The following is a 12,945-nucleotide window of genomic DNA, read 5'->3' on the forward strand; positions in this document are numbered from 1 at the left end:
GAATAGGAGGACACGACCTGATCAGGAAATACTATGGTCAAATGTTTTGGAAAAGTTACAGTACTCAACCACCTAGAGGGAAGCAAGGTCAAAATGTACATGTTCAAGCCAAAACAGAGATCCTTATCAGAGTTAAAGCCTTTCAGACAGCAAGGTCGTTCACATAACAGCGTTTAAATACAGTCATGTCTAACACAGGGTTTTATGGAACTTTTTAAAAGGAACTGCATTGAAGGCAGAAGTTTTTTTCTCACAGACAATTACCTTGACTACAACAACGATTTAATACTTTAGAGAAAAAGCGGCACACTCATGCCATGTTTCCTCTTCATTCAGCTTTACAGTAACCAAGGTGAGGTGAAAAGTATAGCGGAAAAGTACAGATATCTCCAGACGGCACAAACAGATCTGGGACCAGGCTAAATATCACCTACACGATCTCCACAATATAACATGACAGGAAGTGTGGCATTGGAATGATTTAAAGCCTTCCTAGAAACACATGTTAGTGGGCTTACTGAAAATGAGTAACAAGTCACCGGACCTATTTGCAACACCAACTATTTGCGTGGTCAGAATACAAACATTTCCTTTTATTTCTCACAATTTTCAGACTCCGCTCCTTTAGTGTCCACAACAAGAATGCATCATCTTGAAGTCAACAAAAACACTAGACAGAATTCCTCTCTTACAAAAACATACTTTCAGATACATACAAAAGGGTATTAGTTATATAATTTCCAGTACAAATAATGGTCTTTGAAATTATCGTAATAAAATTCACACATACACACCTGGTTGAGAGAAAAGTCCATTGAACTAATGAGAATAGTCTGACCATGTTTATGTTCCACAAAGTTGTAGGGTGTTTTTATACCTCAAAATAAGCCTCATGTGAAGATGGATCCATGTCCAACACCATTGATTGTGTAGATACAGATATCGTCCCCAAATGAAAAGTCCAGATCACAACCCATAATTGTTCATTCATAAATCTGTTTATTAATTAAGCTCCATGGTGCTCGTCTTGGTGCTGATCCGTTTATGAATGGGAAAGTTTAGCACCATTTCCATTCAAAAACCTAAGCATTTTGGCTGCTCATCTTTTCCATTCACTTGAGGTTGTGACATATCCTTGGATCTATGAAACCCATAGTGTGGGACGTAGACTGCTGTCAACATAAGACCACTTTTGAGGTTTGAAAAGTGTTAGCCTGACAAACGTTCCTTTTAGAGTGTAGTGTCCCTTAGAGTACAGAAAATGGAAGTAATAAGCCACTGATTCCTCACAGTAAAAAATGGTCTCATACACGTACAGAAAGCATTGCATAGGCGTGACAACTACAGAGTATCAACAATATTGAAAGAACAGACTGTATTCAGAGCCTATAAAAAATCTAAATATACATGAGGTGCATGCTATTTTACATTTAGAAACTAGTAATTCAGCATTAAAAGTTCTCTTAAAAAAAAAAAACGCTTATTCTGTGTGCATCAGTATGCATATGCTAGTTTAGCAACTGTTTACTTATGCCAAGAAGTATTGTTTGAGTTCCCACCTACAGTAAATGTAGTTGAGTAGTTGCTGAACAGGGTCATCAACATGACATCAAATCAAGAAAATGGCATCCATATGATAAAATAACATTCTGGAAATCCGATTACTGCATTGATTTGCTAACTTCCATAGTCTGGTAAGCATGAAACAAATAGACTAGAGAGATAAAAGGCACTGACGTCTTCTTGCGCCACTAAACAAAATGGGGTCAAACCTTGGACACCGCAACAACTTAATCCTCTGAATAATCCTAATGAAAACAGTGCTGGCAGTCAAGGAGCTGGTATTGCTGTATAGTTCAAGAGTGATGCGTGAGTGAACAATGGGTGCCATTATCCCAGCTGCTCAGGGAAAGAGTCCCTTGTGTCCTCCATTGAGCATAAAACGGCTAATTAAAAAAGTTGGACTACACTACTGCCTTCAGAGTCCAAACCCATTTCGCCGTGGCTACAGGGCAAAGGCTTCCAACTATCAATGAGCCTCAGTCTCTTTGTCAATTATCCTGTATTGATAAGCAACACAGGCCGCAACGCACAAACACTGTCTGTGCAAAGCCATTAATTCAGTCGCCAAATAACACCTCTCAAAATTCCAAGGAGCAGCTGTCTAAGTAGCTGTACAGAATACAAAAACTTGAACATGAATAATAATACATTTAGCTCACCATTGATGGCTGACTTGACTGAGAGGATGAAGATGGAACTTGAAATTAAATCAGTAGGAGTATAAAAAAAATATGGTCAGCTGCATATACAAATGAGATTTGGAACAGGGCTCATTGTAAAGTAATCAAAAGGCATCTAAGACATTGAGCGAGTATTTTTCCCAATCATATTGATCCTTTGAACCCGAGCCTCTTCTGTCTAAAAACAGAAGTGTGCTCTCTGTCCAGCAACAGTGTTGACCCAAAGTCCCCACGATTGGAACTGTGCTCTCTGCTCACTCCCCTTGAGTGTCAGGTCTAAAGAAAGCCAGGTAAGCATGACAAGTGCCATCGAGATCATTTAGCCACAGATGCATGACAAGGGGCCATCTGATTACATCTATTGTAGCAGATGTCCAGACATAGCGGGCCACAGAGGATGCAGTACCCTGCTTTGATACCTAGAGGGCACCAAGTCTCAGAGCTGGGGCACTTTGTCCTCATACATTGGTGGTGGAGTAAGAGGCTCAATACTCATCCCTCCCGGCGGCTGAGAGTTATCCGTATTCTTCATATGGATCTTCTCTGATTTAATCCTCTGAATTTTAAGGGGAAGGAGATTGAGGCCTGTTCGCCTAGTGCGGTGGTTAGGCGCAGCAGCAGAGGAGGCAGGGTTAGCGGAAGTGGCTGTCATCTGAGTGACCGCTGATCCTTCGACCTCTATCTGCACACCGTCCACCAGGTCGTCGTAGGAAGGAAGCTGGGAGGAGCTGTGGCGCAGGTGGCTCTGGCGTATGGGCCACTGGCCGCTGCCCACTGCCTCCTCGTAGCTGGGCACGGTGTACCTCTGGGTTCGCTCCTCGGCCCTGTCGACATTCATACACTGACGTGAATAACTTGCGCTTTCAGAATGGATTCTGTTTTTCTTTTACATTGTTGCTACTGTGTACTGTAGGCTGTGCTGTGTCTACTATTAATTACAGTCCTGATGGTTTTGCAACGGTTGTCCAAATCAATGTGTGTTATGTGGAGTTTACGACAGGGGGCTTTAAATGAAAAGTTACTAAAGAAAGCACTGTAGTAAGACTCAAAGTACTTAAACATAGGTAAGCAATCTTTTTGCAAATGCCCAGTGTTGGTGCAGGCATCCGCTTCAGTCAATGCAAAGTAATTCACATGATTGAACAAATCAACTAACTACTTGAATCAGCTGTACACATGTTAGAGCTTTGGCTGGTGCAAAGCCTACACACACACACACACACACACACACACACACACACACACACACACACACACACACACACACACACACACACACACACACACACACACACACACACACACACACACACACACACACACACACACACACACACAGGTTGAAGGGAAATTTCACCACTTTGCAACCACATGTTCATCTCCAGCACCACCCCAAAATCAACATATGTGAAATGGTGGGTTTCTATGATTTGTAATAAACAAATATAGAAGATACAGTTGAAGTCGGCAGTTTACATACACCTTAGCCAAGTATATTTACACTCAGTTTTTTACAATTCCATATATTTAATCTAGGTAAAAATTCCCTGTTTTAGGTCAGTTAGGATCACCACTTTATGAAGAATGTGAGATGTTAGAATAACAGTAGAGGGAATGATTCATTTCAGCTTTTATTTATTTCATCACCTTCCCAATGGGTCAGAAGTTTACATACAGTCAATTAGTATTTGTTAGCATTGCCTTTAAATAGTTTAACTTGGGTCAAATGTTTTGGGTAGCCTTCTACAAGCTTCCCACAATAAGTTGGGTGAATTTTGGCCCATTCCTCCTGACAGAGCTGGTGTAACGGAGTCAGGATTGTAGGCCTCCTTGCTCGCACACACCTTTTCAGTTCTGCCCACAAAGTTTCTATAGGATCGGGGTCAGGGTTTTGTGATGGCCACTCCAATAGCTTGACTTTGTTGTCCTTAAACCATTTTGCCACAACTTTGGAAGTATGCTTGGGGTCATTGTCCATTTTTAGAAGACTCATTTGCAACCAAGCTTTAACTTCCTGACTGATGTCTTGAGATGTTGCTTAAATTATGTTGATATATTATTCTCCCTTATGATGCCATCTATTTTGTGAAGTGCAATAGACCCTCCTGCATCAAAGCACCCCCACAACATGACGCTGCCAACCCCGTGCTTCAAGGTTGGGATGGTGTTCTTCGGCTTGCAAGCATCCCCCTTATTCCTCCAAGCTTAACGATGGTCATTATGGACAAACAGTTCCATTTTTGTTTCATCCGACCAGAGGACATTTCTCCAAAAAGTATGATCGTTGTCCCCATGTACAGTTGCAAACCGTAGTATGGCTATTTTATGGCGGTTTTGGAGCAGTGGCTTCTTCCTTACTGAGCGGCCTTTCAGGTTATGTCGATATAGGACTCCTTTTACTGTGGATATAGATATCTTTATACTTGTTTCCTCCAGCATCTTCACAAGGTCCTTCGCTGTTGTTCTGGGATTGATTTGCACTTTTCGCACCAAAGTAAGTTAATCTCTAGGAGACAGAACGCAGCTCCTTCCTGAGCGGTATGACGGCTGTGTGGTCCCATGGTGCGTACAATAGTACTTGCATACTATTGTTTGTACAGATGAACATGGTACCTTCAGGCATTTAGAAATTGCTCCCAAGGATGAACCAGACTTGGGAGGTCTACATTACATACAGTATATGTAAACTTCCGACGTCAACTGTAAGTGTTTTCCGATGACAATATCCGGAAACACTGATGACATCATCTGGTGTACATCATGTGATGTTTAAACATCTAGGATCAGGCAAAGGTTAGTAAAAGTAGTAAAGGGATTGCCCATCCCTGCAATGAACCCTGAGCAAACAAACCTGCTGAGGTCAGTAATTATTTCAGTTATTATTCAGTAGCTACAGTACTCACGTCTCTCCGTCCTCCTCACTGGCAGCTACGTTGTCTACCCCCAGAGTCTGGGCCTCTTGAAGCGCTTGCTCCCGCTGCTTGTTCCTCATCCCCAGGCACAGGGACAGCATGAGCATGGCCACCCCAGCCCCGACCAGCACAAAGGCCACCGACGAAGCCCTGCCCCTGTTGTCTGGTTTGGGGTTCCCTCCTCCAGTGCCACCGCTGTTGTTCCCGGCCGTGTTGGAGGGCACCACACTCCACACAATCATGACGATGCCCAGGGCCACCAGCCCCACCCCCAGGGCACACAAGGCATACTGGGAACCTGAGTTTCCAGGGCTGTTGTTGTGGTTTCTGGCTACAGGGGGGTTCGGGGGTACCCCACTTGTGCCTGTACTGCGCATTTCCCCCAAAATGTAGGCCCTCCTGGTGTTCAGTCAAAGACTGAGGAGAAACGCAGTCGATTAGGGCACAGATAGAACACTGATACAGTAGAGAGGTTAATCTGTGGAGTTAACAATAGCCTTCCAACATAAATCCCAATATAACATGTATAACTATGGCCTATCGCTCTGTAGAAGGGCGAAAGGAGGGCAACCCCACCTAGCCACTAGCCTCAGTGAGGCTCTGGGCCAGGAGGGTGACTTTGGTCCTCGCCCGAGCTCAGTTCCCTGCATCGCCATGTCGCCTGTGTTGCACCCGACCAGCTCATCTAATCTCACCCCATGTCATCTGCTGTGTATGCTGTCCATTGTAAATAAGAATTTGTTCTTAACTGACTTGCCTAGTTAAATAAATAAATAACATTGTGGTTTTACTAATTATTTTTATACCCAACCATTTGTATATTGTAACAGCATGGTTATTTAGTACATTTCAGCTAGCTAGCACAGTTCATGGTGGACAATTTCAGTTGAAACTGGTCAGGGAAAGGTTTACATCAAAAATGACATTTTACGGACTTCCAAAACATGTACATAAACCATGACTAGCCATGATGTCAATATTTTTTTTAATACATTTCCTGTTGTGGTATTCCGGGATGCTAGCCTTCTAGTCAGAGTTCCAAAGAGAGCCATATTTCAGTCTGGCCAATAAAAAGAAAAGCTTAAGATGAGCAAAAGAACACAGACACTGGAAAGAGGAGCTCTGCCTAGAAGGCCAGCATCCCGGATTCGCTCTTCACTGTTCACGTTGAGACTGGTGTTTTGTGGGTACTCTTTAATGAAGCTGCCAGTTAAGGACTTGAGGCATCTGTTTATCAAACTAGACACTAAATGCACTTGTTCTCTTGCTCAGTTGTGCACCGGGGCCTCTTACTCCTCTTTATATTCTGGTTAGAGCCAGTTTGCGCTGTTCTGTGAGGGAGTAGTACACAGCGTTGTACGAGATCTTCACTTTCTTGGCAATTTCTCACATGGAATAGCCATAATTTCTCAGAACAAGATTAGTTTCAGAAGAAAGGTCTTTGTTTCTGGCCATTTTGAGCCTGTAATCGAACCCACAAATGCTGATTCTCCAGATATTCAACCAGTCTAAAGAAGGCCAGTTATATTGCTTCTTTAATCAGAACAACCAGTTTTCAGCTGTGCTAACATAATTGAAAAAGGGTTTTCTAATTATCACAGCCTTTTAAAATTATGAACTTTGATTAGCTAACACAACGTGCCATTGGAACACAGGAGTGATGGTTGCTGATAATGGGCCTCTGTACGCCTATGTAGATATTCCCTAAAAACATCTGTCGTTTCCAGCTACAATAGTCATTTACAACATGAACAAGTCTACACTGTTTTTCTGATCAATTTGATGTTATTTTAAATAGACAAAAAAAGTGACCCCAAACTATAGTGTATGCAAATTTGATATTTAATTTTTAATAAATTAGCAAAGAATTCTAAACCTGTTTTTGCTTTGTCATTATGGGGTATTGTGTGTAGATTAATGAGACAAAAACACAATTTAATCAGTTTAAGAATAAATAAAAAAAGTCAAGGGGTCAGAATTAGATTACTTACCAAGCAAAGTCAGCCTCTGAATGTCAAAGAACCTAAATGATATCCCCATATCCATCGGAACCACGTCATTCCTGGGTATTTTACAGCTTGTTTCTAGCATAAAGCATTGTGGACCAAAGCGGGTCCATTTTATATTCTTCAAAATCTTAAGCTAACAATGGATAGGACTGTGCTTTTTTTCTATTTCCTTAAAATGTATGCATGGTGGGTGGAAGAATTGACCAACAAATATGTATATAGCACCCTATAGCCTCATTTCATCTGTCAAACAAGTAGGCCTTCCTCTTATTTCTTAAATGGGAAGAAATGGGCTCAAACACAAAGCCCTCTTGATGTTAGTAAAATGAAGAATTCCAGCACCATGAGCTGTCCATATCCGACTGACTGTGCCACGGCATCTGCTTCAAGTTTCAACACCACAACGTAAGGTAACCGAATCTGGATGATTGTAAGGTCAATAACTCAAATACATAATGGGCCAGAAACACATTGTTATTAATAAAATAAATTATAGTAGTAGCAAGCTAGCAATGTTTTTGCGCGGGCAAGTCCGTGCGCGCAATATTATTTATTTTTTGGACTAGGCCTAATCAAAAAAAATGTAGGGAAGAAACCTTTAGACTGTTCTCCTGACCTGCCATCCTAGACCTACTCAGCACAGCGTTGGTTAAGCAGCACACAAACATTTTGCCCAGCATGAGCAGAGCAGGGCTCAGGGTTGAAATATCCATTGCAGTGTGTAATGCAGCCTAGTTTTATGTACACCATTCCAGTAGCTATTTTAGAAATATAACTTTTCACTGTGCTACTCCGAGCATGCACTTCGTAGCCTATAGGCTATGGATAATTTGATTGAGACCACACTAACAATTAATATTGCGTGCACAGTGGAGAATCAGAGATGAGAGGTGGCATCGGGCACACAGCGATATATAGCCTAATAAGTAACTCATTCTAAAACACTAAGAAATATGTACATTTCATCAATTACAAATTACACGACCCTCCCCTGGACTAGATTAAAACAAAAAAATACTAAACCTCACCTTGATTGAAAAAGCATGACCCTCCCCCATTTTCCTCCAGGTAACCATTCTGTAATTGTCAATGGCATGCTCCTTAAGAGTACATCTTGGGCTAAGTAAGGCTGTATATTGCAATTTAAGTATGCCCCCAATGCAATTATGAAGTCCAATACATCCACAGTGCGATTTCAGATGTTTTACTTTGTGTCATATTTTGTTGAATTTATATAACGTTCCAACTTTATTTAGCATTATCTAGTCCAATTGTGGCATCTTCCATTTGTATCCGTTTTCGCAGTTTCAATGGGGAACTTTTATTTTGAAAGCAGCCCACAGAGTCCACTGTTGTTGCTCACAACACGCACGTCTTTGTCCCAGTAGCCCAGTATAAAATCTTACTCGCTCAGGAACACAGGGGTGTGTTAGGAAAAACAAAGAAATTAACCCATGTTATTCTCGTTTTAATATTCTATAGTTTCGGCTGTCTGAATGTCAAAGTTACTACTGATAAAAACCAAAGAGGTTTGTAATAATAAAGAAATGGGGCGGTAGTCTACATGGCCTTACCTTGCATAGCAAGACAAAGATTCGCGCGATGTGATGTTTTCATTTGTAGCCATCCATTCCAAATAGTTCCTTTGTAGTTGATCGCCCCTATCAAATCAAATATTTATGTAAGCTATGTCTTGGAAACTCACTATTCTCACCTATTTTCAAACCAGGAACTTTCTCCAACGGAAGTGGTAAAGAAAAAGTAACAACATATAAGAATACTTATGCTTGATCCGAAATGTGGACGGAAGCTTCGTATGGAGGAGGGTGTGACGCAATTGCGGTGCATGGATTCATGCAGAGGGCAAATCAAGCGCTGTACCGCATGGCCATATGCCGGGCATGTACACTTGCAAGCGGTAAATTGCCGCGTTCCCCTTAGGCAGCCCATTGGGACTCGCTTGTGGGCGTGCACATGACAGCTTTTCGAGGGTGCGTCAAGAAATCAGCATAGCAAGTTTGTAAGAAGGTCTGGTTAGTAAATGTGTAAATAGTTCAATAGTAATACGCTCTGGTGACAAACTTTCCTGCCCTGTTTCCAATTGTTTACATGGCTGGGAGAACCTATTCAAGTAAGCAAATACATTTAGAAAATGTAAACAACCGATATATTATTAGCTAAAAAGCTACAGTGCAGGCTAACGCAAATTATCTAGTTGGCCAGCTAGCTTTCTAGCCAACTTTACGTACTGTATAATTAACGTTAAATTAAATATCACCCAGGTACCTAACTTCATATTAGCTAGCTATCTTGATGTATTTATCACTTTATAAATCAAACTCCAAATGCATTTGTAGGTAGCTAGCACACACGTCTTTGTCCCATGGAGGAGGGTGAAAGGATAGCAGCCCCAACTGTCAAAGTGAGTAGGCTATTCGGGATATGGCAGGCAGGTACTTGTGTGTGTAGTTCCAGTCCCTAGTAACATAATATTCAGTGCTGTGTAATTTTAGTACAATGAAGTCTGTTTCTTGTGAGGTTCTGTCCCCTGATAAAGAGAGCAATGAAAGCCTGTACCAATGAAGAGCAGTGGTTCTCAATCCTGGTCCTAGGGATTTAGAGGTGCACATTTTTGTTTTTGCCTTAGCACTGCATAGCTGATTCAAATGATCAACTCATCAAGTAGTATTTCTGTATTAATTTGTGGAACTATCCTTGATATGATCCTGTTATTGTCACATGCACGTGTGTGTGCAAATGGACCTATCAATCCAATTTTATCATGAATTGTTATAAGGGATAACATACTTTAGTAATCCACAATTACCTGGTGATGTAAAAGTCTAATAATGACTATCTCCCATATTACCACAGATACCTTGTAACTGTAGATTATTTCAAACCGATTGCCTACAGTTACCATCTGGGACTGCCTCCTGGAGGAATTCAGGTGTGTGAGGGCTACCTGTGTCCTGCATAACGTCATGAGGATGGACACGAGGACCAGGAGGTGATCTGCAGCTCGCTGCCGCATGCAAGAGGAGAAGTCTGGTGCTCTGCAGGATGTTTCAAGGATAGACTACACTATGCACAACCAAAGGCTCTTTTAAGAGCCATCCACATTGCAATATGAGTATTCTTCAATTTACTTAGCTATGTCAACTGCTGTTATTCAATTCCTTGTTTCTCTCCCTTTGATTTCTACTTCTCAGCTGAGGGTACTGTTTAGGTAAGGGTGTGACGTCGGTACAAAAACAAAACGGGCAATTATAAGTCACCCACATTGAACAAATTTAGAACAATTAGACACCATAACCCACACCTACACTCATGTATCAATCTAAAGGATGTGTTGTGCAGTATGCAGGCTCTGGTGTATATAACTGTGGCTCATTCAAAGAACAGGCAAGAGGGCCAACCATGGAGAATAGTAAGACACTTCATTATTTCTATAACTACGCTAAATTGTTTGTCCTCGTGTGTCCGTTCATGTTTTTCAGCATAAAGTTCTCTGCAGCCACTTAGTGTGGACACCAGGTGAGGCCACACATAGATTCCTGTTGAACACTGTCTCTTTAACTACCTTATTTTCTCAATAACAGTCTCCTTCACTTCATCACTCTCTCTCCTTCTCTAAATCCTCTAGGTTATATCAGCTGTGTCGGTGAACCCCTCCCGCATCTGAACTGGCTACATAGAGGGCACAGTATAATCAGAGGTGAGAGGTCACTTGGTCAGGTCAACAGGAAGTATTATTAAAGGGATGCTTTACATTGAAATACAGATTGAGATGTAGTAGTCTCAAGAGTTAATGATCCAAGGTCAGTTTTGCATTTCACCTGATGAAATTCAAATTGTGTTAGAATAAAAAACAAACAAGTCTTAAGTATGCTCTCTCTCCATCTCTCGTCTGCAGATATGTTTTGCTGTGAAAGAGGATTCCAATCCCCAGTCCCGTCATCGCCACCTCACCCGCTCTTAAGATAACCTTCGGGCCGACTGGGAGTCCAAGGCTGGTTAGGAGACACCACTAGAGACACTTATGTCATTTTGATGAAATGAAAGAATATTAGGGTAGCACTGTGATTCATTAATCATATGCTGCCTTCCCTGCTCCAATGTCCTTACCTCTTTCCCTTTGTCTTTAACACCTCTCTCGCCACGTTTCTTCCTCTGTTTTCATAATGCACAACAGATGTGCATTGAAGTACAGATTGAACTTGTATTTATAACACTTGGAAAATTAAACATTTCACATTCTCTACTGGTTGAAATTAAGTCTCATTTGATGAAATACTACACCTGTCCTGTGTTTATCAGATCAATGCAGATGAAGGGCATTAGATATTGAGATGAACCGGTTTGAGTATTTACATGATGCATAGTAGTGTACTGTTTTTTTTTCTACTTCTGTATATATGAATTATAAATCAGCCTTTAACTAGTTAAATCATGTTTCTAGTCTATTGCATAGTTACAATGTGTAACCATTGATGTCCCAGGACCAAGATTGGTAAACACTGTTGAAGTGTATAATTCTAATACATGCAGGCACAGCATCATTCAAAGATTGGAATTGGAAATGAATGGAAAATTCTCAGACATTCATACCTGAATTGCACCATTATTTGCCAAGGTTTTGAGTACATGATCAGTGAATATACAGTGTTAAATGTACAGGCTTCAATGTGGGGATCTCATGCATGGTAATGACTACATGTATATACGACTTAATCAAATTTTGCGGTTGAGATGTGCAGTTGCCATACCAGACAGTGATACAGCCTCACAGGATGCTCTCGATTGTGCATCTGTAAAGGTTTGAGTGTTTTAGGTGACAAGCCAAATTTCCTCAGCTGTAGTCAATGAACAGCATTCTTACAAAGGTATTCCTCTTGTCCAGATGGGATAGGGCAGTGTGCAGAGATGGCGATTGCATTGTCAGTGGACCTTATTGGGCAGTAAGCAAATTGGAGTGGGTCTAGGGTATCAGGTAGGGTGGAGGTGATATGATCATTGACTAGTCTCTCAAAGCACTTCATGATGACAGATGTGAGTGCAATGGGGTGATAGTCATTTATTTCAGTTACCTTAGCTTTCTTGGGGACAGGAACAATGGTGGCCATCTTGAAGCATGTGGGGACAGCAAACTGGGATAGGGATTGATTGAATCTGTCCGTAAACACACCAGCCAGCTGGTCTGTATGCTCTGAGGACGCGGCTAGCGATGCTGTCTGGGCCAGCAGCCTTGCAAGGGTTAACATGTTTAAATGTTTTACTCACGCTGGTCACGGAGAGGGAGAGCCAACCGCGGGCCGTGTCAATAGCACTGTATTGTCCTCAATGGAGCAAAGAATTTGTTTAATTTGTCTGGGAGCAAGATGTCGATGTCCGTGACAGGGCTGGTTTTCTTTTTGTCATCTGTGATTGACTGAAAACCCTGCCACATACATCTCGTGTTTGAGCCGTTGAATTGCGAATCTACTTTGTCTCTATACTAGAGGTTGACCGATTAATCGGAATGGCCGCTTAATTAGGGCTGATTTCAAGTTTTCATAACATTCGGAAATCGGTATTTTTGGGCGCCTATTTTTTTTAATATTTTTTTTTTATACCTTTATTTAACTAGGCAAGTCAGTTAAGAACACATTCTTAGTTTCAATTACGGCCTAGGAACGGTGGGTTAACTGCCTTGTTCAGGGGCAGAACGACAGAGTTTCACCTTGTCAGCTCAGGGGATCTAATTTTGCAACCTTACAGTTAACTAGTCCAATGCAATAA

At 41.5% G+C, this 12,945-nt stretch overlaps 1 protein-coding gene and 1 long non-coding RNA gene across 5 annotated transcripts; one reads left to right on the plus strand and one right to left on the minus strand.

Moving 5' to 3' along the window:
* Positions 1 to 572: 572 nt before the first annotated feature.
* Positions 573 to 8,979, minus strand: LOC124046155 (transmembrane protein 51-like). Of its 2 annotated transcripts, none has more exons than XM_046366229.1 (3): positions 8,739 to 8,979; positions 5,147 to 5,572; positions 573 to 3,067 (listed from the first exon to the last, which is right to left on the minus strand). In XM_046366229.1, the coding sequence occupies exons 2-3, from the start codon at positions 5,530 to 5,532 to the stop codon at positions 2,680 to 2,682; spliced, it is 774 nt and encodes a 257-aa protein (XP_046222185.1). In that variant the 5' UTR covers positions 5,533 to 5,572; positions 8,739 to 8,979; the 3' UTR covers positions 573 to 2,679. The 2 variants fall into 2 exon arrangements, with proteins under 2 accessions (XP_046222185.1, XP_046222186.1); XM_046366230.1 differs by lacking the exon at positions 8,739 to 8,979 and adding an exon at positions 8,193 to 8,670.
* LOC124046156 lies at positions 8,667 to 11,428 on the plus strand. 3 transcript variants are annotated; one of them, XR_006840950.1, is made up of 6 exons: positions 8,681 to 9,295; positions 9,522 to 9,586; positions 9,703 to 9,786; positions 10,081 to 10,701; positions 10,811 to 10,882; positions 11,081 to 11,428. It is a non-coding gene; the product is annotated as an uncharacterized LOC124046156 (long non-coding RNA). The 3 variants fall into 3 exon arrangements; XR_006840952.1 differs by lacking the exon at positions 9,703 to 9,786 and having other exon boundaries at positions 8,667 to 9,295; positions 10,039 to 10,701; XR_006840951.1 differs by lacking the exon at positions 9,703 to 9,786 and having other exon boundaries at positions 8,678 to 9,295.
* The last annotated feature ends 1,517 nt before the right edge of the window (positions 11,429 to 12,945 follow it).

The sequence above is a fragment of the Oncorhynchus gorbuscha genome, linkage group LG10 (assembly GCF_021184085.1).
Source record: "Oncorhynchus gorbuscha isolate QuinsamMale2020 ecotype Even-year linkage group LG10, OgorEven_v1.0, whole genome shotgun sequence".
In the NCBI taxonomy this organism is placed as follows: Eukaryota; Metazoa; Chordata; class Actinopteri; order Salmoniformes; family Salmonidae; genus Oncorhynchus; species Oncorhynchus gorbuscha.

What these genes read in the sequence shown, in the direction of transcription:
- LOC124046155 (XM_046366229.1), bottom strand. Translation starts at nt 5,532, where the DNA reads ATGCGCAGTACAGGCACAAGTGGGGTACCCCCGAACCCCCCTGTAGCC. An exon ending in AGTGAGGAGGACGGAGAGAC is followed by an intron (nt 3,068 to 5,146) that starts GTGAGTACTGTA and finishes GAATGTCGACAG; the next exon opens with GGCCGAGGAGCGAACCCAGA.